This window comes from Myxocyprinus asiaticus, chromosome 13 (assembly GCF_019703515.2).
Source record: "Myxocyprinus asiaticus isolate MX2 ecotype Aquarium Trade chromosome 13, UBuf_Myxa_2, whole genome shotgun sequence".
Taxonomy (NCBI): Eukaryota; Metazoa; Chordata; class Actinopteri; order Cypriniformes; family Catostomidae; genus Myxocyprinus; species Myxocyprinus asiaticus.
The window spans coordinates 24,989,535-25,014,567 of record NC_059356.1 but is presented as its reverse complement, the minus strand read 5'-3'; the positions used below and the strand labels follow the sequence as shown (position 1 = coordinate 25,014,567).

General features: G+C 39.2%; 1 protein-coding gene across 4 annotated transcripts in view; it reads right to left on the bottom strand.

The window, feature by feature from the left end:
• Positions 1-4,072: 4,072 nt before the first annotated feature.
• LOC127450847 (casein kinase I) overlaps positions 4,073-25,033 on the bottom strand; it is a 55,090-nt gene continuing 34,129 nt past the window's right edge. For 2 of the 4 annotated variants that reach the window (XM_051715260.1, XM_051715257.1), the window contains 8 exons: positions 22,063-22,173; positions 15,838-15,986; positions 15,247-15,475; positions 12,653-12,823; positions 12,409-12,557; positions 11,872-12,043; positions 11,108-11,220; positions 4,073-6,144 (listed from right to left, as the gene is read on the bottom strand). In XM_051715260.1, coding sequence (XP_051571220.1) covers positions 6,094-6,144; positions 11,108-11,220; positions 11,872-12,043; positions 12,409-12,557; positions 12,653-12,823; positions 15,247-15,475; positions 15,838-15,986; positions 22,063-22,078 — 1,050 coding nt within the window. In that variant the 5' untranslated portion in view covers positions 22,079-22,173 and the 3' untranslated portion in view covers positions 4,073-6,093. Of the gene's footprint in view, positions 6,145-10,509; positions 10,579-11,107; positions 11,221-11,871; positions 12,044-12,408; positions 12,558-12,652; positions 12,824-15,246; positions 15,476-15,837; positions 15,987-22,062; positions 22,174-22,480; positions 22,568-25,033 lie in introns of all 4 variants that reach the window. The other 2 variants (XM_051715259.1, XM_051715258.1) reach the window with 2 other exon arrangements.

The following is a 25,033-nucleotide window of genomic DNA, read 5'->3' as shown; positions in this document are numbered from 1 at the left end:
CTCAAAAGTTTGCCTACCCTTGGAGAATTGGTAATATATGTACCATTTTTAAAGAAAACATGAGTGAGCAGGCAAAACACATTTCTTTTACTTCTTATGGGATTCATATTCAACTGTAGGTTATAACAGAATGGCACAATCATAAAACAAAACATGGCAACAAAGAAAAATGAAATGACCCCTGTTCAAAAGTCTGGATACCCTTAGTTCTTAATACTGTGTATTGCCCCCTTTAGCATCAATGACAGCAAACAGTCTTTTGTAATAGTTGTCTATGAGGCCCCAAATTCTTGCAGGTGATATAGCTGCCCATTCGTCTTGGCAAAATGCCTCCAGATCATGCAAAGTCTTTGGTCGTCTTGCATGAATCACACATTTGAGATCTCCCCAGAGTGGCTCGATGATATTAAGGTCAGGAGACTGTGATGGCCACTCCAGAACCTTCACCTTTTTCTGCTGTAACCACTGGAGGGTCAACTTGGCCTTGTGCTTAGGGTCATTGTCATGCTGGAAAGTCCAAGAGCATCCCATGCGCAGCTTTCGTGCAGAAGAATGCAAATTGTCTGCCAGTATTTTCTGATAACATGCTGCATTCATTTTGCCATCAATTTTCACAAGATTCCCCGTGCCTTTAGAGCTCACACACCCCCAAAACATCAGTGAGCCACCACCATGCTTCACAGTGGGAATGGTTTTCTTTTCACTATAGGCCTTGTTGACACCTCTCCAAACACAGCGCTTATGGTTGTCACCATAAAGCTCTATTTTGGTCTCTTCACCCCAAATTACAGTGTACCAGAAGCTGTGAGGCGTGTCAAGGTGTTGTCGGGCATATTGTAACCTGGCTTTTTTGTGGCATTGGCACAGTAAAAGCTTCTTTCTGGCAACTCGACCATGCAGCTCATTTTTGTTCAAGTATCGTCGTTTTGTGCTGCTTGAAACAACCACACCGTCTTTTTTCAGAGCAGCCTGTATTTCTCCTGAGGTTATCTGTGGGTTTTCTTTGTATCCCGAACAATTCTTCTGGCAGTTGTGGCTGAAATCTTTCTTGGTCTACCTGACCTTGGCTTGGTATCAAGAGATCCCCAAATTTTCCACTTTTAATAAGTGATTGAACAGTACTGACTGGCATTTTCAAGGCTTTGGATATCTTTTTATATCCTTTTCCATCTTTATAATGTTCCATTACCTTGTTACGCAGGTCTTTTGACAGTTCTTTTCTACTCCCCATGGCTCAGTATCTGCCTGCTCAGTGCATCCATGTGAGAGCTAACAAACACATTGGCTATTTATACACAGACACTAATTGCAATTTAAAAAGCCACAGGTGTGGGAAATTAACCTTTAATCGCCATTTAAACCTGTATGTGTCACCTTGTGTGTCTGTAACAAGGCCAAACATTCAAGGGTATGTAAACTTTTGATCAGGGCCATTTGGGTGATTTCTGTTATCATTATGATTTAAAAAGGAGCCAAACAACTGTGAGATAATAAATGGCTTCATATGATCACTATCCATAAAATAAAAGTTTTTTTTTTTTTTTGCATGATCAGTCATATTTTCAAAAACAATGCCAAAATTTCTGCCAGGGTATGCAAACTTTTGAGCACAACTGTATATATTATATATATATATATATATATATATATATATATAATTACATACACAGGCGGCCAAAAGTTTGTAATAATGTACAGATTTTGCTGTTTCAGAAGGAAATTGGTACTTTAATTCACCAAAGTGGCATTCAATTGATCAAAGTATAGTCAGGACATTACTGATGTAAACAGTACCATCACTATTTGAAAAGTCATTTTTGATCAAATCTAGACAGGCCCCATTTCCAGCTGCCATCACTCCAACTTATTCTTGAGTAGTCATGTTAAATTGCTAATTTGGTACTAAAAATTCACTGCTGAAAGCTATTTGGTTTGTTAAAGGAAGCTTAACATTGTGTTTGATTTTATACAAAGGTGTACACTACAGTCTTCAAAGACAAAGGACAACTGGCTCTAACAAGGACAGAAAGAGATGTGGAAGGCCCAGATGTACAACTAAACAAGAGGATAAGTACATCAGAGTCTCTAGTCTGAGAAGTAGACGCCTCACATCTCAGCTGACAGCTTCATTGAATTCTACCCGCTCAACACCAGTTTCATGTTCAACAGTAAAGAGAAGACTCAGGGGTGCAGGCCTTATGGGAAGAATTGCAAAGAAAAAGACACTTTTGAAACAGAAAAAGGGTAGAGTGAGCAAAGAAACAGACATTGGACAACAGATAATTGGAAAAGAGTGTTGTGGATTTCCCCCATTGAGCTTTTGTGGGATCAGCTAGACTGTAAGATGCATGAGAAGTGCCCGACAAGTCAGCCACATCTATGGCAAGTGCTGCAGGAAGCGTGAGGTGAAATGTCACCTGAGTATCTGGACATAGTGACAGTTGGAATGCCAAGGATCTGCAAAGCTGTCATTGCTGCACATGTAGGATTTTGTGATGAGAACTCGTTTAATAAGTTCATTTTTTCACATTTTGTTATTGCAGCCTTTGCTAAAATGCTTTCAATAATTAATTTTTTTCACATCAATCTACCCTCCACACCACATAATGACAAAGCAAAAAACAGATTTTTTATAACTTTGCAAATTTATTAAAAAGAAAAAACTGAAATATGGCTTGGTTTAAACTCATGGCTTGGTTTTTGCTCTGATATGCATTTTCAGCTGAGACCTTATATAGACAGGTATGTGCATTTCCAAATCATGTCCAATCAATTGAATTTGCCACAGGTGGACTCCAATCAAAGTGTAGAAACATCTCAAAGATGATCCAGAGAAATGGGATGCACATGAGCTCAATTTCAAGTGTCCTAGCAAAGGGTCTGAATACTTATGCCAATGTGATATTTCAGTTTCTTCTTTTTAATAAATTTGCAGTTATAAAAAAAATCTGGCTTTTGCTTTGTCATTATGGGGTATGGAGTGCATTAAATGTGAGAAAAAATAAAAAAATAAAAATGAAGGGGTCTAAATACTTTATGAATGCACTGTGTGTGTGTGTGTGTGTGTGTGTGTGTATACACACACACACACACACTGTATGTATATATATATATATATATATATATATATATATATATATATATATATAAAACATTTTAAGTACCCAGACTGAATTGCTAATTTTCAAATATGGTTAAATTGTTGCTTTTCATTAGAAAACAATCACAGAAAAGTATGCAGTGTATCCCAGCATTTCATTGAGAAAGGAATGTGATTTGATAGCACTGCCCGGTGGTGTTGGTTCTAATTTTATATGTGTATCAAGAAGAAAAAGCTCTACTTGTACCATTTGGATTACTTTAAGGACCAATATCTTTGAACTACTCACCACCTCAATGACAAAGATTTTGTCAGTGCAGCTAAGAGACGCACAGACTCTGCAGCCCCAGAATCAGTCACACTGACTTTCTACTGTGCCTATCTGAGTCAGCCACAAACAGAGTACCTGCCAAATTCATATATAACAGCTAATTATTCGTTCCGGGTATACATACAAATACAAAACAACAACAAAAAAAACAGACTGTTAAACGGTCTTTGCTTTGGTAAATAGAAGTACTGGGATTATTTACCTTTCACTTTTAAATGTACAATTGGTTTCAGTTTTCAGATTGGCTTCAGAGCATAACTGGATATTGAATATTTCTGTGCTGAAAACACAAAACTAAATCTGTTCAACAAATGTTGAAGACACATAATTGTCCTATATTATATTCACTAATTGTTTCATGATCAAAACAAGAGTTATTCATAGAGAGCAAAACTAATTAAGCACATTATTACTATTACTACTAATTGAGCCCTTGGTGAGCAAACTTAATCCTTTCCATCTGTTTAAAAAACGCTCTCCATTACCACATATTTTACAAAACGATGACGTCAGGAAATTGAAAACAGTTTTCCAACAAAAATGGACTAGTGTGGATGTGACCTAAAAATAAAAATACTTTCCCCTGTTCATGTTTAGGGTACCAAGATGTAGAGTAAAAAGCATGGAAAAACAAACAAGACTTACAAGTACTTAATTTATTTACACATTTTAAAATACACAAATACAGTGGCAATACAAATGAGGAAAATAAAATCCCCCAGGGAAGGAAGATTTCCATAATTCCACCTGATACAGCACAGTGTAATGCTTGTGTGAAGCAGGACTGGCCAAGCAGTCATGTGTAGAATGAACCAGAAAATGAAACAGAGAAATCCATAATCAGTCGATCCCAGACAAGAGTGCACTTGTGCCTAAACTTAAACAAGTACTGGAGCAACTATTTCTGTGAGACCACCAGTGAAGAGAAAAAATACTAACTTAGCAAATCTAGAACGGAACAAAGTCCCTCTCACCTCTCTAAGCACTAGCCATTTCCCCATACTCACAATACACACACACATACACACACACAGACAGTGGCTATGAAAAATGGTACTTTGCCATCACTAGAAACATCCTATATACACATGACAACAGAATTTAAGAGTTTCACCACTAGTCCCCCCCACCCCATGACTACAGAATAAGCCTATGCTCTACTATGCTGAATGATATGGAAAGGCAGGCTGCCATCCACTTCCTCTGTGACTTGTAGCACCAGTAAGTCAAGAAACCACACTTCTGAAACAAGAGAAATGTACTAAAAGCATCTGTAATACTTTGAAAATAAAGTTGGAAAAAGAAAAACTTGCATCTCAATTTCAAAAAGTGTCAGTCAAAAGAAAATCAATCAGGCATGGCTTCAATGATTGCTGGTGTACCCTCAAATGAGACAAGCTGGGCTCGAGACATCCATTTCTGGATCCAAATGCACATTTAAACAAATAAGTCTGTCTCAACTTATGCCCAAGTCTCTCAGGTTAGAACAAATGTTAATACAATGTTCATACCCTCCTTTGGAAAGATGAAGCCCTTTTTCTCATTATAGAAGTCCTACTATAAATGTACTTTAGTGAATGTGGACACTGTCCAACAGTCTTAATCCAACCATATATGCACCCACATTGTTGTAAAACCACTAACCTTAGTTTGGGGGGTAAAAAGAAACAAACAGCAACATTAATAACATCAATATCTCTACAGTACAGGCATTTCACAGCTTTCAAGAAACAAATGAAAAGCTTACAGGAACGCAATAAAATCAATGAGCAAGTTGAGTTAAAGAGGGCCAGATTGTTTGATGCAAAGAAAACTAAAAAATGTCATCTTAAAATGTGTAATAGTACGAAGGTGGTATTGTGGTGCCTTTTACAAACCTTTATTTTGCTGTATGTTTCTTAGTCTGGCCTTCCACATAATAAACTAGAAAAAGACATAAAAAGGACATTGCCTTCATCCTGCCACAATCTTAACAGGCTTTCAAATCCATTTAATTCTGCATGTCAGTTTCAGTAAGCTTTTTAATGCTGTTAAAAAAAAATTCACCTGCAAAAGACTGAAGCCAGTGTGAAATCAATTTAATCTGTTGTATACAAGCGAAAGGCCAAATAAAAAGGTTAATGGTAAGCAAAATGTCAATGGCTATCAGTACAGCTGCATTCCAAGCTGTGTCAAAGTAATTTTTTGCAACAGGAGAGGGTGAGCCGCAGTATCAGAGCAGTTGCACGTGGCTTCAGCCAAAACGCTCTGTTTGTGAAGAGGCCCCTGAATGGCAGGAGGTTGGCCCTCTCCTCCTGGTGTATCGGGGCAAAGGCAGCGATGGCCAAAGTATCAAGCCCCCCCACCCTGCCTGTTCCGTCCCTCCCATCTCGCCACAGCGATGTTAAAAAGCACAATTCATGTGCCTTGGTGTCTTTTGAGTTGTGTGCATGTGTAGGTGTGAACATGTTTGAGTGTGGAGTGCCAAAAAAAAAAAAAAAAAACATTTTTCAATTTCTTGAGTTTGCGTGACTCTCGAGTGTATTTAATTTTGAGAGGAAGGATGAAAGAATTTCTGATTAGATTTGATTTGCTGAGGTTGATTTCACATGGTTAGAGGCTGCTGGAGAAGTCCTAGTGCAGATCAGGGCTGTTGGTCTGCTCTGGAGGAGAGCGTAGGGTCTCATCGAGGGACTGCAGACTGCAGGCCACTTGGAGTGACACGAGAAAGAGCCTGGGATGGAGGAAGAGAGCCAGATAAACCAGTTAGTTTCAGATTGCAACACAATATGGCACAAACCAAACGGAGATTGTTGCCGATCACAACTTCCTAGGAGTAAATTCCTCAGACTCTCATGTAATGCCTGTGACTACATTGACAGATAACAATAATAAACATCAAGACTTTGTATTTCATCTTTAATAATTTATTTTTTTAGACTAAATGTATTACGTAACACTGTCGCTGTATTCATCCTCTCAAATATGTCATCAAAAAATCTCTAGCTCCATTTATTTTCTTGTATTGCTTCCTTCGCCCAAGCACTTAACAGGTGTTGTCTCTCACTATATGACCAAACAATATCCCTATTTACTGCCATTTTTCATACACTGAGAGAGGTTGAAAAATAGCCCTAACATTAGTGATTGTCAGCAAATAAAACACTTGACTCATTCATTTAACTTTATAAGCATGTCAGTGACATAACAGAGGACTAGTTGTCAACTATGGTTCCGTTCATAAAGCACACATCAAACAATAATCATTTTCTTTTACAACTAATTTATTTTTGATAATAAACAGAAAATGCAAAGTAAAAATGTGCACACAGCACGTGCATCAAGTTATCTAATATTAAGAGCAGGCTATGTAGGTATTCAATGGCGCTTTAGAAGAATGGCAGAGCAAAGACACACTGCGTCAAAGGTTGTGAAACTCGGACTAGAAAATGGTCAATTTAGTGTTAAATGGATCAGTACACGCCTTTTTTATTATTTTAATATGTTTTTTGAGGTTCACTTATAATAGTAGTAAAGTTTTTTGCAAACAAAAGTCATATTTGTAAACATGATAATTTTCCACCCTCATTTTGACCCTTTCAGAAGTGCTGGGTTTTGGTGCTGCTGCTCCTTTAAGAATTGACCGTAAACAGCCACTGTTATGATTGTCTCTCTGTCCTTCACTGACCTGCTCTATACTTTCCATCTGACTGGTCACTACTATTGGGCGGGGCTACGGAAGTGATAAGGTAAAGTAGGCGATGTGTTGTTGTGGAGGAGGTCAGATGCAAATGTCTACCACAGTGTGACATCACAATGTGGAGAAAGTAGAGTCATTTTGGCAGCTTGGTTTGAAAAAAATGCTTTTATTTATTTTTATTTTTTTTGCAGTGAGGAGGAAGTTTTGAGTTCTGAAACTTACAGTAGGTTTTTAAAGTACAATGATCTCATGTCAAAAAATCAAGGAAAATGGGATTCCTCATGTCATAACCCCTTTAAGAAATCAATGTCAGGCAAGTCAGATGGGCATCATTTCATGCGTCATCTGATAATAGCAATAACAGACAAAATAAAACGTTCTTTGTGTACACTTGTCTATTTGTATGGCTTTTGCCCTATGTGGAAAACAAATGCAGGGTTTACTGGAACGGAAGCTGTCGAGAAGAAAATCACTGGGCATAGAGCGGGTGAACATGCAAGTAAAATTCAGAGGGACGTTCGGGTGCAGGATAGAAACTTGTGGGAGCAGGATGGAAAAACAGTCATGTGCAGACCTCAACACCCGAGCTCTTTTGCCACGATTCTCTTATTGGTGGATCTTTTCTTTTCAGCTACATGGGTAGAGTCATTTTTAATGAGAAATTCTGCTATTAAAACACTACAATTCAACTGAAGTTGAAATAACGCAGACTGATGGCTTCAACAGAAGCATCTACCATTGATTAACAATCTCAGAACTCACGGTAGGTCTGTCTTTAAAGGTTTACAAGCTATTGTTAAAAATCAATTTGCCTATGATGTGGGATTTAAACTTCTATAACCAGACCGCTACCATCTATTTTAGTGCTGTGTCAACAGAGCCATTGCCCAGTCCATTGTCCCCCTTGTGACTTTTGTTTCCCACAAGTCATCTCAGTTTGACAGTGTCACAGCAATGTGCAGGATACCATTCACATGAAATCATGTCTCCAGTCTGTTTTTCAGTGTACTTATACTAAGCCAATCTCAAGATAAAGCAACATAACATTACAAAAATATAAGGTTCTTTTTCTTTGAGACAATCATAAATAGCCTATTTTATTCTATTATTCTAAATATTTTAAGTGGTCCTAGGACCATCCTTCAAGTTCCCCCCCATGGCCTGCTACAACATGGGGGCGTGTGGCAGGAGAAGGATGGAAATATCAAGGGACACAAGGCTTATAACACAGGGTATTTTTGTTTCCACACTGGAACACAAATAGCTGACATTTCAAGAGTGGGGGAGGAGCAACATCTAATTGTCTCTTGTAACTTCAGATGCACAATAAAATCTAGTGGTGATTAATTACTAGGTGGCAATACATTTTTCATGACTCCTCGTCAAAGGCAAGGCAGTGCAGGGGGCCCAAGAGGACTTAGGAGCAGTGAATTTAACCAATCATGTGACTGCTCCTCCCAAAAGGGCGGGGGTGAATACATCTCTGACGTTACAGAGGGAACAAAAGAGCTGCAGAGGTGAGCCATTCAGTAAATCTGAAAAAGCTCACAGCAACACTGCTAAAAAGATTACAATACATACTAGTAGACAGATAAGCTTACACTTCACAAAGCATCAGATTTAATTGTGCTCAAAAATAAAGGGGGCCGTTTTCTGTAAACAGAGAACATATTAGGCAGCAGTTTTACACTTTAAAAAATAATAATTAGAAAGCAAAAAGGCTATTAAAGGAGCAATTCTCCCAAATTGAAAATGCTGTCATTTACTCATTCTCATGTTGTACTGTATGACTTTCTTACTTTAGTGGAACCCAAAAGGAGATGTTAGGCAATGTTAGTCTCAGTCACCGTACATACAATGAAAGGTTATTATTCTGCCTAGAATTTCCTTTTGTGTTCCACAGCAGAAAGTCATACTGGTTTGGAACAACATGTGGGTGAGTAAATAATAGAATTTTAATTTTTGGGTGAATGATCCCTTTCAGTGTAAAGCTGCTTTGTTCAGTAGGTGCAGGAGCAAGTGCGGGTGATCACACTGCATGCCAGAGAGCCAGCAAGTGCTGGGGGTTAAGAGATTTACACAGTAAGAGGCATCCACACCCAGGCAACTAGAGGTTACCAGCACGTCACACAATACAGTGTAGAAACACACACTCACAGGCAGAGGGCGCTTCACAGCACCACTTCTATTTGTAATTCTTTACAGCTTATGGTACTGATTTCAGATCAGCTCTCCGAACACTAAGATAAGCCTGATAAACTATTGTTTAAAGGGATAGTTCAACCACTCTCATGTTGTTCCAAACCTGTATGACTTTCTTCTGTGGAACACAAGAGATGTTAGGCAAAATGGCAGCACATCAGTCACCATTCTTTTTTAATGAATGTAATTTTTTTTTTTTTTTTTTTTTTTAATTATTCACTTTCATTGTGTGGAAAAAGATGCAATGAAAGTAGATGGGGACTGAAGCTATAACATTCTGCCTAACATACCCATATATGTTTTATGGATGAAAGTCATATACATTTAGAATAACATGAGGGAGAGTAAATCATGACAAATGTTTATTTTTGGGTGAACTATGCCTTTAATTATTGCTAGTAATTGCTCTGGAGTATATTGGATGGTGGTGGCAGATGGTTTAGTGGGCATATGCCCATGTTTTGCATTGCAATAAATATTTTCATGGCAGACAGAACTTCTGTTATTTTGTTGATCACACTGTCATCTATCATCTGTGAATTAATGTAAAATTTAAGCACTGACATATTAAGATATGTAAGCCAATACACTGTTTAGTTCATATGTCAAGAGGGCATTTGGTCAGCACCAAGAGACATTTAAACGACTAAGGGGAAATCTCATATTCCAAATACCTCATCTGGCCCATTAGGGGTTGAAATGATGCTGTGAACATTTCAGGACCATCAGAGGCTTATGTTTTAGCACATTTTGTAAAAATAAGCTATAGCCCAACAATTTAAATTCAGTTAAAAATGGCTCAGAGGATAACAGTACTGTCCATCTGTGTGTAACGAATCACATCATCTGTTGTTATGAATTATTTTCTTTGTAGGGATTAAAAATACAGTTTGAGACATTAGTGTGCGTGAGGTCGTAAGCGGTAAACCAGGATGAAACCAGAATCAACTACGCAAGTATCCCAGCTATAAAAGCTGGTGGTTTCACCATGTTTATATTTCATCGAAATACAGACATTAGAGCGCTTCATCTGAATTAGAGCCGGGAATTCTATGGGGTTGAGCCTCGCGTGAGTGATGTGCTGCGTAACAGCCGTGCAGCAGTGATGTGGGACAGGGAGTCTATTACTGAGTGCAGGGAGGTGGAGGTAGTCCAGAAAAAAAAGAAAAAAAAACACTGAACCCAACTGTCACTCACCCAATGCTGTCTTTCATGCCAGAGCATGGCGAGCATCTACTTGCTGTGGTGATCAAAGGGAATGCTATTCTGAGGTGGGTGGGTGGGTTGGTGGAGGGGGAAACAAATATATTTGTAAAGAAATCAACAATGTGGTCATCACCTAAAAATGTGGATCTGAATAAAGGTGTTGTTACAGTAAGATAGCAAATATTCAAATCGTCAGAGATTCTGTTGACAAAATTATGACTGTGGGCGGCATTTCAGGAATGTACAAGTTTAGAAAAGAACTCTATGCAAATGCAATTCTACATGGCAATGGTTACACAATGTACCAGACCAGGCCAGAGCAGACACAAGCTCCATCTTAGCACTCTTACATGGCAAACATTCCCTATCATCTTTTTCTTTGTCTCGCTTCTGAATAGTGATTGAGAAGAGTGTGCCTGTTTATGAAGCCCTTCTAACTAAAGCGAGTCCCATTTGTCTTCAAAATAGACAGGAAATAAAGACAAAGGGCCATTTAAGAGCAGTGGACCTGGGGCCAGATACTGGCACCGCTGCCAAACACACAGGCGACTATGGGCAAAAAGGCTGGTTTCGACTTAAAAGTTGCTACCTGTGTTGTGGACATGCGTGAGGTGTCCTGTCGGCCAGTTAGATCAGAGGAGGAAATGTTGACGGGGGCACCGCGGTGCAATCTCATACTGACTTTCCTCTCTCGTTCCATTCCTGAGAAAAAGACAAAAGGAGGGAAGCGGTCACTGAAAGCACAGAAAATGGAAAAAGTTTGGCCACTGAGACTCCATCAAAACAAAACATGCTTCTGTTTTCCAATGTGGAACTTCTACACCACAATGTAATTACACCAAACTGGAAAAACTGCATTACATAAAACTCAGGGCTCCACAGAGAATACGTGTTATTTGAATTAAAGACACAGTAATGCTACATGAAGTTTACATGGTAGATGTGACATCTGGTGGGGTTATGAGTCTGTATGCCCAAATGTCTTGTGTGTGTAAACAGCTACTCAAAAGCCAGACAATGTCAGTCATGTCTAACAAGCATCCTGTTAAGGCAAAGAGTCTGCAACCCTTTAACCACTTCCTCTCATCTCAGACGACAAGCAATATGACATAAAAAAAGTAGCCGATCAATACAAATCTGCCTTATTGCGAAGCAGTGAAGAGAGAGAATAGCCTTGTGTACTTTCCAAATTAAAACAATATCCACATGCACAAGCAAACAAAAACATGTCCTCGGATGTTTGAGCTTAAAAATGTGCTAGCTTATTTTCCTGTAGTTAAAAAAAGAAAACAGCAAAAAACAAACAAGTGCCAACAGGCAGTAGAGCACCACTGACACGCAGAACACCTTTACCTGTGTGTGAGGTTGGCGTGAGGGGTGTGGGCGGTGCTACTTCTTGTGTTCCTCTGGGTCTACCTGAGCCGGAAGGCATCATGCCACGGGCAGCAGGATTCCGCCCATGCCGCAATCTTTCCTCCCGATCTCTTCGCTCTCTCTCTGGATCTTCTGCTGCTCTGTTTGCACCCTAAACACCACACCAAGAATGAAGCAGTTAATCATTAAAGGGATAGTTTAGCCAAAACTAAAAATATTTGTTATTATTTCCTCACCCTCAGGTAATTCCAAACACATATGACTGACTTTCTTGTGTGGAACACAAAAAGTGTAATGTTAGGGACTGACAGACTCAGTCACCATCACTTTCAATGTATCTTTATTCCATACCATGAAAGTGAATGGTGACTGAAGCTGTCAGTCCAAAACATTCTGCCTAAAATCTTCTGCTGTGATCCATGGAAGAAAGAACATCATATAGGTTTGGATTGACATGACAAACAACAAATGAACAAATATAGTGACTTTGCAAAGTCAACCAGCATGAATACTCACGAATTTGAGCATGTTCCAGTCAAAAACGTAGTCGTATGAAAAGCCTTGTCTGTGAAAAAGGTTCCTGAAGAGCTGTCTCAGGTAAGAGTAATCGGGCTTGTCATCAAAGCGAAGAGAGCGGCAAAAGTTGAGGTACGTGGCAAACTCAGCTGAAATGGAGACCACAACCTATTACTGACAGCTCATTACAATCAAAAAAAAAACAAAAGCTAAAAAAGCAATGATAACAGTGGCAGTAGCTTACATGGGTATCCTTTGCAGAGGACTTCAATGGGAGTGGACATTTTCTTCTCACTGATACGCTCATACTTCTGTCTCTTTGTGGCTGCCTTTAGACCCTGCCATGGCAAAGAGCCCAGGTTGAAGTACATGAGCACATAGCCAAGAGACTCCAAGTCATCTCGTCTGGATTGCTCTGTCAAAGAAAACACCAAAGATAATCAGATAGGTCAGTATGATGGCTATATTATTCTTAGGACACACAGTTCTATGCAAAAGTCTTAGGCACATTTTATTTTTCACAAAAACATTTGTCTTAAAACGGTTATTTTATATATTCTGCTATTAGTGTATCAGTAGGGAATATCAATTTTAGATAGTTTAGATTCGCTTTGCAAAGAGAATTGAACAGAAGAACAAGGAGCCCTACAACAGATGGTATGGCCCCCATAGATCCCGGATCTCAACATCAAGTCAGTCTGGGATTTCATGAAGAGACAGAAGCAATTGAGACAGCCAAAATAGATTTGCTTTACTGTTATCCATATATATTATAAAGTTATTTGAACATACAGGTGGTTTCTAAAATCTGGTTCAATGACCCCATTTCCACCTGGTATTAAGATGTGTTTTTGGTGATTGGATCACATGAGGTCAGTGCTAAATACAGGTCTAAATGGTGTCTAAAACGTTTTATGATCAGATCGCAAAAGCCCACATACACTATATTGCCAAAAGTATTCGCTCACCTGCCTTTAGACGCATATGAACTTAAGTGACATCCCATTCTTAATCCATAGGGTTTAAAATGACGTCAGCCCACCCTTTGCAGCTATAACAGCTTCAACTATTCTGGGAAGGCTTTCCACAAGGTTTAGGAGTGTGTTTATGGGAATTTTTGACCATTCTTCCAGAAGCGCATTTGTGAGGTCAGACACTGATGTTGGACGAGAAGGCCTGGCTCACAGTCTTCACTCAAATTCATCCCAAAGGTGCTCTATCGGGTTGAGATCAGGACTCTGTGCAGGCCAGTCAAGTTCTTCCACACCAAACTCGCTCATCCATGTCTTTATGGACCTTGCTTTGTGCATTGGTGTGCAGTCATGTTGGAACAGGAAGGGGCCATCCCCAAACTGTTCCCACAAAGTTGGGAGCATGGAATTGTCCAAAATCTCTTGGTATGCTGAAGCATTCAGAGTTCCTTTCACTGGAACTAAGGGGCCAAGCCCAGCTCCTGAAAAACAACCCCACACCATAATCCCTCCTCCACCAAACTTCACAGTTGGCACAATGCAGTCAGACAAGTATCGTTCTCCTGGCAACCGCCAAACCCAGACTCGTCCATCAGATTGCCAGATGGAGAAGCGTGATTCGTCACTCCAGAGAACGCGTCTCCACTGCTCTGGAGTCCAGTGGCGGCGTGCTTTACACCACTGCATCCGACGCTTTGCATTGCACTTGGTGATGTATGGCTTGGATGCAGCTGCTCGGCCATGGAAACCCATTCCATGAAGCTCTCTACGCACTGTTCTTGAGCTAATCTGAAGGCCACATGAACTTTGGAGGTCTGTAGCGATTGACTATGCAGAAAGTTGGCGACCTCTGCGCACTATGCGCCTCAGCATCCGCTGACCCCGCTCTGTCATTTTACGTGGCCTACCACTTCGTGGCTGAGTTACTGTCATTCCCAATCGCTTCCACTTTGTTATAATACCACTGACAGTTGACTGTGGAATATTTAGTAGCGAGGAAATTTCACGACTGGACTTGTTGCACAGGTGGCATCCTATCACAGTACCATGCTGGAATTCACTGAGCTCCTGAGAGCGGCCCATTCTTTCACAAATGTTTGTAGAAGCAGTCTGCATGCCTAGATGCTTCATTTTATACACCTGTGGCCATGGAAGTGATTGGAACACCTGAATTCAATTATTTGGATGGGTGAGCGAATACTTTTGGCAATATAGTGTATGTATGTGGACAAAAACGCATGATTTCTCACATTTGAGGGGTAAAAACTAATCCATCCTGTATGCGTCTTGGCAGCAGCGAAGCACCTCCCCTCACCTGTCAATCAACCACTGCGCTAAAACACGTGTTTAAACTTTGATGTTTATGAGCGGTTTAAAAGGAAATAACCGTCTGATCGGAAAAAGAAAAAAGCTAATGTATACACAAGCATGAGAACTTCACAGATCTTCTTCAGTGTGTCTGATATCAATATGTAGGGACACTTATGAGAAGCACGAACATCTGCAGACGAACTTATCCACTAAAATAATGGACAATTCTGCTCGAAATGTTGCATTTGTGCTTAGATTAAATTTCAGCTGCATCAGGGAGAAATATCGCGCCATTTTTTTTGCACTTTCTTTGACTTTTCTGACTTTGTTGTGGTTTAACATCATGCAGGAACACACTGACATAGTGACTGATGTATGTCGTCATGAAACAAGAGTCCCTCCCCTCCAAATCCGATCACAAGTGGTCACAGAAGACGCATTTAAACGACCAGGTGTAAACAGTGATGTGTCTCACCTGACCACATGTGAACGGATCACCCGAGACGCATCCTAATACCAGGTGTAAACAGGGTCAATACGACATGTGTCAGAGTACCTATTCCCAAGTGGGTGTTGATGGAAGCGTAGCGAGCAGTTCCAGTCAAATTTTTGTTCTCGCGGTAAGGAATGTGCTGGTGGGTGCGAGCATCTCTGTACTTCTTGGCCAGGCCAAAGTCAATGATGTAAACAAGGTTGCCCTTTTTCCCCAGGCCCATAAGGAAGTTGTCGGGCTTGACGTCTCTGTGGATGAAGTTCTTGGAGTGGATGTACTCGATACGGCTGATCTGATAATGAACAAAGGACAGGTTCAGCAGGTCGAATGACAGAAAGAGAAAAAAGGAGGAGCAAAACAAGAGGCAGAGACTCCATGCAAACCCAACAAACCAATTCAAATAAAGCAATGAGTGCATGACAACGTTCAACAAGAAGGCCTTTTATGATGCCCATTGGCATTTAACACAGAGTCAAACACAAAGTGAAACAGAATACTGATTTGTCTATATAAAACAGCTGAAGGGATAACAGTAAAGCTTGTCATGTCACAAGAGCACCACTTCCTGGTGTCATTTTCCCATTTTCGGTTTCCTATGACAAAAAGTAGGATGAAGTGGAAAAAGGTCATGGATGATCATGTCTGCAGCCTTACCATCTGGTCAGCCAGCAGAAGAACAGTCTTAAGGCTGAACTTGCGAGAGCAGAAGTTGAAGAGATCCTCCAGACTGGGTCCCAGCAGCTCCATCACCATCACATTGTAATCTCCCTCTGCTCCACACCATTTGATTGTTGGTATACCGACTGTAAAAGAAAAAACATAATTACTACAGAAGCATTTTTCCCCACAGATCTCCAGTAGAAAACTTAAGAGACAATTAGTGCCCGACCGATATATCGGTCGGCCAATATTAGCCTTTCACCGATATATCGGTTTTAGCGTAAATGTTTACCAATATGCGCAGATATGAAAACTTTTTTCAGAACATAAAATGCAGAAAACAATGTTTAGAATTGGTGTCATTACGTAGTTTGTCTAGCAGAGCGCGCTCCGACTCAATTGTTTACAGAGCTGACTCTGAGCTGAGGGTGGCTCTGCTGACAGGGTGGAGTTAAGCGGAGTTAATCTGTTTGCAGTCAGCCAGCTATAGTTTGTCAGTGCAGTCAGTAATGTAGCAGATTGAAAGGTAAACATCAGAGCATCTTTTTTGCAACTCAGCAGACAACGGTGCGGTGGTGGATTGTGTCTGTTGGGTGTTGATTTCACGCTATTCTGTTACCTAGTTGGTGAGACGCAATGCTGGTCCATCTTTTACTCTGTGAAAACGAGCTTATAGCTAACCATGTAGCTACTTTCATAGCTTGTTAGCTGAGTGGAAGCTAATGTATTCACCAAACTGTTTTGTTCAGGGTTCACAGTTTGGTACCCTCTTCAAGCGAACAATTCCAGTCGTTGCATTTATAAAATGTAATATTTAAAAGTCTGGTTTTCCACCATTGAAAGTTTCCCCTGAACTTGTATAGCAGAATACAGTGTAACACCGCTGGCGCTGTTTTTCTCGTCTCGGCAGGTGTAAATGCTTCTTGTTTTACAACCTGCCAATAATTGACTGGCAGTATTAAAATAGTCAGCATTTGACTGATACTAAACAGTACTGATGTTTATTTGGCTATTAATTTTATTTTTTATTTATTCTTTATTTTAATGGTCAGCATTTGACTGATCCTAAATAGTACTACTGATGTTTATTTAGCTATTTTATTTTTATTTATTCTTTATTTTCTCAGTGTTCATTGCTAAAATTAGTTGACAATGTATAATAATAATGTCAAATGTTCTTTGATAAAAATATTTAAGAAAGCAGCATTCTGAGTACCTTTGCATAGTCATATCAGTGCAAAATCGGTGAACAATCCACATAGAAATGTCTGTTTTCATTCCAGCTCAAAAATTAACTATATCAGCCACCATATCGGTAATCTGTGAATTTCCCCTCTCTAAAATCAGTATCGGTCAGGCTCTAGAGACAATTCACCCACAAATGACCATTCTGTCATTAACTCACTGTCTTGTTCAAAACCCCTTTGACTTTCTTCCATGGAACACAAAATGAGATGTTAGCAAAATAGGTCACCATTCACTGAATTGAAAAAGATGCAAAGAAAGTGAATGGTAACATACTGCTTTGCATCTACTTTTGTGTTCCACAGAAGAAAAAAAAGTGTCAAATGTACCTGGAACATCATGAGGGGGAGTAAATGGATAAATTTCATTTTTGGGTGAACTATTCTTTTGAAAGGGAATTTAAAGTGGTTTGTGAAGGAAATGGTATCCAAACCAAAGCATTCAGCATTGGTCTATAGTTTATAAGTTTATGCTTAAGCATGACAGTCATACATGTATGTCTCTTTGAAAGACTGAAGGTGACCTACAACAAATTTCCTCAGCTGGCTAGGTTCAGAAGTGGGGGGTTGGGACCCAAATGTTTCAGATAGAGCACTCGTGATAAAAACCCAAGGAGAGCTTCAGCTTGTATAAATCAGCAGTCCTGGTTGGTCACCCTCAGTATGGGATCCAAAGTATCGCCATAAAGCACATCTCTCAGACGACCTTGAAGGTGACAGAGGAAAAGATATAGGCTGTTGTGGAAGGAGAGCGGATACCCAATTAGATCACTTCAAGATCATTATTCTTGCCTCTCTCACCATTCAGCTACATGCTGGCCAGATTAAATGAAATTTAATTGAGTTTGTACTGATATTATATTTGTATAGTCCAAACATCCAGGAGCACAAAGAAGCCTCTCATATAATTCAATTATACAGTGTAAGCAAAATAGCTGCAGTTACCAGCTTTAACTAAAAAGCTTTTTTTTTTTATCTTCTCCCATTTTTCTCCCCAATTTGGAATGCCTAATTCCCAATGCACTAAGTCCTCGTGGTGATGTAGTGACTCACCTCAATCCAGGTGGAAGGACGAATCTCAGTTGCCTCCGCGTCTGAGACAGTCAATCCACGCATCTTATGTGGCTTGTTGAGCGCGTTACCGCGCAGACATAGCCCGAGCGGAGGCTTCGCGCTGTTCTCCACAGTATCCACGCACAACTCGCTACGTGCCCCACCGAGAGCGAACCATATTATAGCGACCACGAGGAGGTTACCCCATGTGACCCTCCCTAGCAACCGGGCCAATTTGGTTGCTTAGGAGACTTGGCTGGAGTCACTCAGCACACCCTGGATTCAAACTCATGTCTCCACACACTATCATATAAACCAATCCCCTTGTTTACAAAGATTTCAGTGAATGCGCAGTAAGTAGTGGCAGAAAACCAGTAGACTGTTGTGTTTGATTTGACCGATTAGATGATTAAACAAAAGTACGAAACAAAATCATAAATACAGACATATTCTTATCTATACAATTATTATAATTATAGGAGTTGATAAAAAACATGTAATAATGTTCGCTATAAACGTTTCCTGCAAAGACGTAAGCTGAAATGATCTCCTCAGTACAGTCAGCTGTTGATGGCTTGAAGCCACAGCCTTCTACAAAAGCCCTCGAAATCATTTTGTAACAACGGAATCAGATAAAAGTTTACTTTTTGCACACGGTTTTTGCCACCACTTTCGTGTTTGACACAAGTGGTTACGATGCCAAAGGATTGGTCTATAATTATGCTAAAGTGAAACTGTTCATTTAGTATTCTTAGAGTTTAGACAAGTCTTTTCACATATAGCTAGCACACTGAGGGTTATCTTGGGAGAGGAAGAGACAGAGTTCATCAGTGTTCTAGAAGGTCAGAGTTCTCTCAGCAGCTGCTTTCGGGTCTACCGTTGTGTGCACCCTGATCCTGGCCACTGCATTCAAGTGCACAGTGCTTTTGCTGTTCAGCACTTTGCAGAAAACATCTTCCAGGTCAGCTATTCCTGCGCAAACTCAGGAGACTAAATATATCTCCGGTCTAAGCAGTCCAGCATGCCTTTCCACTCTCCAGGACTCCAGGATATATTAATAGGAATTAAAATAGAAAAAACACAGCCTTGTGCTTCTCCAAGTATGGACATGAACAAGTATACAAATCCAACTATAAAATACTTGGAAATAAAAATTAATCATAACATACAAGGCTGGTTTTCTTCCTCCTCCTATGCACGCATACACACCAGGGTCAGAAATTAACAAGGGTGTGGAGTAAAACAAAATGCCACCAAAAGTGACAAAAATGCACCTAATATTTAAACTGTAATGGAAAAAAGCTCTTTAAATGAATTCCCTATTTGCAACATCTCATATACAGTGTATTATATACTTTTTAGTCATACACCACAACTAAACATTAAAATCACCAGCCTAATATTGTGTAACGGGCCACCAAAACAGCACCAACTCGCATCTCAGAGTAGCATTCTGAGACGATATTCTCCTCACCACAATTGTACAGAGTGGTTATCTGAGTTACCGTAGACTTTGTCAATTCGAACTAGTCTGGCCATTCTCTGTTGACCCCTCTCATCAACAAGGCATTTCCGTCCACAGAACTGCCGCTCATTGGATGTTTTTTGTTTTTGGCACCATTCGGAGTAAATTCTAGAGACTGTTGTGCATGAAAATCCCAGGAGATCAGCAGTTACAGAAATACTCAAACCAGCCCATCTGGCACCTACAATCATGCCACGACCCAAATCACTGAGATCACATTTTTTCCTCATTCTGATTGTTGATGTGAACATTAACTGAAGCTTCTGACCCATATCTGCATGATTTTATGCACTACAGTCACACGACTGGCTGATTAGATAATCGCATGGATGATTGTTGGTGCCAGACGGGCTGGTTTAAGTATTTCTGTAACTGCTGATCACCTGGGATTTTCACACAAAACAGTCTCTAGAATTTACTGCGAATGGTGCCAAAAACAAAAAACATCTAGTGAGCGGCAGTTCTGTGGACAGAAATGCCTTGTTGATGAGAGAGATCAACAGAGAATGGCCAGACTGGTTAGAACTGACAAAGTCTACAGTAACTCAGATAACCACTGTGGTGAGAAGAATATCATCTCAGAATACTATTGTGGGCTATATGTGGGTTGGTGCTGTTTTGGCGGCACGAGGGGGACCTACACAATATTAGGCAGGTGGTTTTAATGTTGTGGCTGATCGGTGTATATTGCATAAGATACAAATTGATGTTGATTTGATTTTACAGGCAACAGCCTATCTTATTGTTCAGACAGAATTTAATTAATATTGAATAAAGTGATTTGGTTGACAAAAGTATGACAAACTGCGTGTTTCACATGGTTAGAAGAAAATATGCTACAGCTTAATATCAACAACATCCAAATGAAAGATAATTTCTGACACTGGCATGGACACCCCTTTTCACTGTGAAAAGTTTGTTTCTTCTCAGTGTGCTTGCTTTTTCATGCTGTGCTAAATAAGGCTGGGAGTGGTGGAAGAAACCCAGTTAGGAAATGGAATGCAGAGGGCCCGCACCGCCCCCTCAAACCCACTCCCCTCCGCACACACCATCTGGCCCGGATCCATGTGATCACAAAGAGCACAAATACTAAGAAGGAAGTTCACTCAGAATGGCAGTTTGTTGTGGCACGATGTCATAGCAACGTTTGGCCGCTGCTGTACGAGCGGCATCAGTGTTCAGTCATGTTGGGTACCTCATGTATATTCATACTGGGGGACAGTGGTGGCTCAGCGGTTAAGGCTCTGGGTTACTGATCAGAAGGTTGGGGGTTCAAGCTCCAGCACTGCAAAGATGCCACTGTTGGGCCCTTGAGCATGGCCCTTGACCCTATCTGCTCCAGGGGCGCCATATCATGGCTGACCCTGCACTCTGACCCCAGCTTAGCAGGGATATATGAAAAAAAGTATTTCACTGTATATGTGCAAAAATGTATAATGTGTGATAAATAAATAAAATTAATTAAAATTAAAATTAATTACTGCCATTTATGAAAGCCATTACTGTGTAGTAACTGGATGAATTGAGCCATACAGACAATATGCACTGAGAGTAGCATGTACACGTGATCTTGCACTTATTTATTTTAAACCTCATTTAAATTATTTTCTTGCATTATTATGTTTTTAGGAGGAGCTGATTTTTATTTATTATTAGCATATTATGTATGTAAACTCAATGTTTTGTTCATGCATACTGGCACCTACAATGGTCCATATGTTGCAAAAATTACAAGCACCACCAATGATACAGCCAACATTTACTTCATCTTTTCATAGGCTAAATATTCATAAAATGAGGAGATTCATTGGTGCTGACAGAATGCAGACAGTTTTCTGAGATCTCGTAATGCCACTCTGATGAGAAAGATGTTGATTCACTGACCAATGATGTGAGGGGATCACGATTAGTCACGGTTGATTTACCACCCACCGTCCCCATATTATTCTGTAACACTACAGATTAATAGCTTCCTTTGTGACACTGTCCAGAAAATGAGAATCCCGGGAGCTAATCCTCAAATAAATTACTCAAAAGAAATAATAATGTTAAGCATAAAATTAGCTGCATGTTGCTTAGGTGGGTTTGGATGGATACATTTGACCTTAATTTGTTTTATCCTGTACCAATCAAAAATTTCTTGAACACTATTACGCACGCCTCAGACTTACAAGGTATGTTTCAACTTTACACAATGTTTCTATTAAATTTTGACTGCACTGCAGACTTTTTTTTTTTTTTTAATGAGCAAGTAAATTGTTTTTTTTAATGAGCAAGTAAACAGGGTCTTTTGTATGTGACAAGAGTGGAAAGTGTGTGTGTGACTCATAGTTCTGTATTATTGGAGAAGAAGGATGTAGAATACGAGGAGTTGTGACTGAGTGGGGAAACACATACCGCCTCCTTGCATCATCTTGTAGATCTTGCTCTCGATGTGCAGCTGTGGGTGCTTTGTTTTCACACATTCTAGCTTGATGGCTACTTCTTCTCCCACAGAGATGTCTGTGCCTGAACATCAGGAAAGGTGGGAGAGAAAGAGAAAAGATGAGAGCTGAAGGTCAATTACATTGTAAATCACTAAACAGAAACAAGAAATATTATAGAGAATAGGGCTGGGTAAAATATTTATTTTCCGATGGCTAGCAATATTCATTTGAACGATTTAAAAATAGATTCTTAAATCCCAAGATTGATCTTTAACTGTATGCGGCAACCCTCAGCTAAGTAAATCACTTTTCATATTTCAAACTTTGTGCTAATCGGCTAAAAAAACTGTGATTAGCCACTAGCTGGTATATGTTCAGATTTCACTCACCACCAGTGATTGAGTAGTGTAGTGGCGAAGAAGTTTAGCCTTTCACTGCATGTTGAGTAAAAGTTTGGTGTGACTCATTCTGTGTGTCTAAAGACGAGATCCATGCAATTGATTTGTTACTGAATAATGTCTCTTTTACATAAATGTAAATAATAATAATGTTCTTTACAAACAATTAATTGTAATCACACATACTGTAGCGTGGATGCGGTAATGAAGCTCTTGTTAATGTGTGCTCAACCGAAACACTTCTGACGCTCGCTAAAATGAATTTCTAAAAGGTATTTTTAGAAATACAGTACTGTTTTAGCATGTGTTCTACAAATACAAAAATATTTAGCATGTGTAAATTGCAAATAGTGCAAATTATTAATGTGAAAATTATTCATGTAAACAAATATGTAACAAAATAGCCTAAATATATGCAATATAATATATGCAAAAACATCATATTTATTGATGGAATACATGGATTTGTGTATTAAAAAAAATAAAATGTGACAAATTATGAAAAACTAATGATAAATTACAAATTCTATCAATTAATATTTTTGTAATGTACCCTGTATATTTAACAGCATTAGCTGAGAGAGACGTTCTTTCCAACCCTCTACAGTCATGTTGGAGGAAAAAAAAAAAAAAAAACACCATTGGCTAATAAATTTTTGTTTTTACTCGTCAGACTTTTGATGATATGCAAGTGTAATGCAACTGAAAATGGGGGCCTCTTCATATATATGACTTCACGCAATATTGTACATTTTATTTTATATATAGCCTTATTTTAATCCCATTTTTGCTTTTTAAAAATGTACAAATTTTAAATACAATCAATTTATGATGTCATGAAATTGCATTTTTAATAATGATACAAGCTCCTGTCACTGTTTGAAATTTCATACACAATTTTAACAAAACATTCACATGGTTGGAATCTAATAATAAAAATTAGGGCTATCACGATTATGACATTTGGCAGATGATTAATTGTCTGTTTTAGGTCTTCCACGAAAATGACGTTTAGTTGTCATACAAACTGTCAATATATGTGCTTCATGCACACAAAAGTCATTTATACAAATTTAGCTTGGGTCATATAACAATAGGGTATATGATTTCCTTTTCAAGCTTCAAAAACATATGAATGACAATCAAATATAAAAACATACATTTTAAAATAAAGTAATAAAGTATCAAAATATTTCTAAATAACTAAATTATACATATCTCTTTTTTATCAGATTTAGTCTTGGTCCACTTTACGTTTTATTTTTTATTTTTTTTAACCCAGCCAACCTATATTATATATTATATTATAAGCTATTATATTATATTATATTTTTTTATTATATTATAGTAAAATATTTCTGCCTTATATTCTTCACATTTTTTAAGGCTCTCCGATTAACTCACAAGCCCTTATTTCTCATGAAGTGACAGTCTGAGATTCAGATTCTTGCATTTTATCATCTCAACACAAATAGATTAGGTTTGCATCTACTCCTCCGTCACTGTGCGCCATTAACACTGTGGGAATGAACCAACAATGACCACGGACATTTGCCATTACATGGTCGTTTAAGTGAAACTGGCATGCTTTGCATTCACTATTAATACGTTTATACCTCCTTTATAATTTCGCAGGAGTTTGGCGCGAGCATCTGTATACGGCGCGAACATCAGAATGCTTGAAAACCGGTTCATTGCTCTAAAGAGGGCTGCGGGTGACATCCCCGGTGTGGTTTCATGAGATGCTCAGAGTTCAATATAATGAGACACAAACACGTTTTCCTGCGTGCTCATGAGACACAGCATGCAGGGAAAGGATGAGTCCAGCTTCTTATCGTCTGCTTTTTATAGTAAAGTAAAAGGTCTCGCTGTTTCGACACTACACAACTCAATCACTGGTGAGTAAAATTTTAATGTTTACTAGCCAGTGGCTAATAACAGACATATTTTAGTCGATTAGCGCTAAATCTGCTCGTATAGGCCTATGTGAGTGATTTACTCGCTATGTAGAGGGCTGCTTTCATATGCATGCAAAAGGAACATTATTACCAAAATATAGGCTGCATCCCAGCCCTAATGGATAACCAACAAAAATATTTGATGTGTCTGCAGGAAGCTTTAAAGTAGGGATGTGCACGAGTAGTCGAATACTCGAGTATTCGTTCTGCAATAATTATTCGAAAAGTAAAAATACTATTCGAATTTCACAAAGTTTTGCTCTGCTGGCCATATATACAGTGAGATGCATGTTAAATCCAGAACACACAAACTAAAACTGGCAGTTATACAGAATGCACTGGGTGGCGCTATTGAGTGTGGACACAATTTTATCACATTTGATGAGCAAACCGTTCTGTCAGTACGTTTAGATGGACACCAAAAAAGCAGATTATTGTGATAATGTGGATTACTGCGAGAAAGCTGGGTTCCTGTTTAAATGTACTGGATAAGCGGTGTACACTTTACTCTCATATATGTGCAGCTCGTCAGAAAGCAGCATCCCTGTTGCAACGTAATCCCTGCGACACTTCTGTAAACAACAAA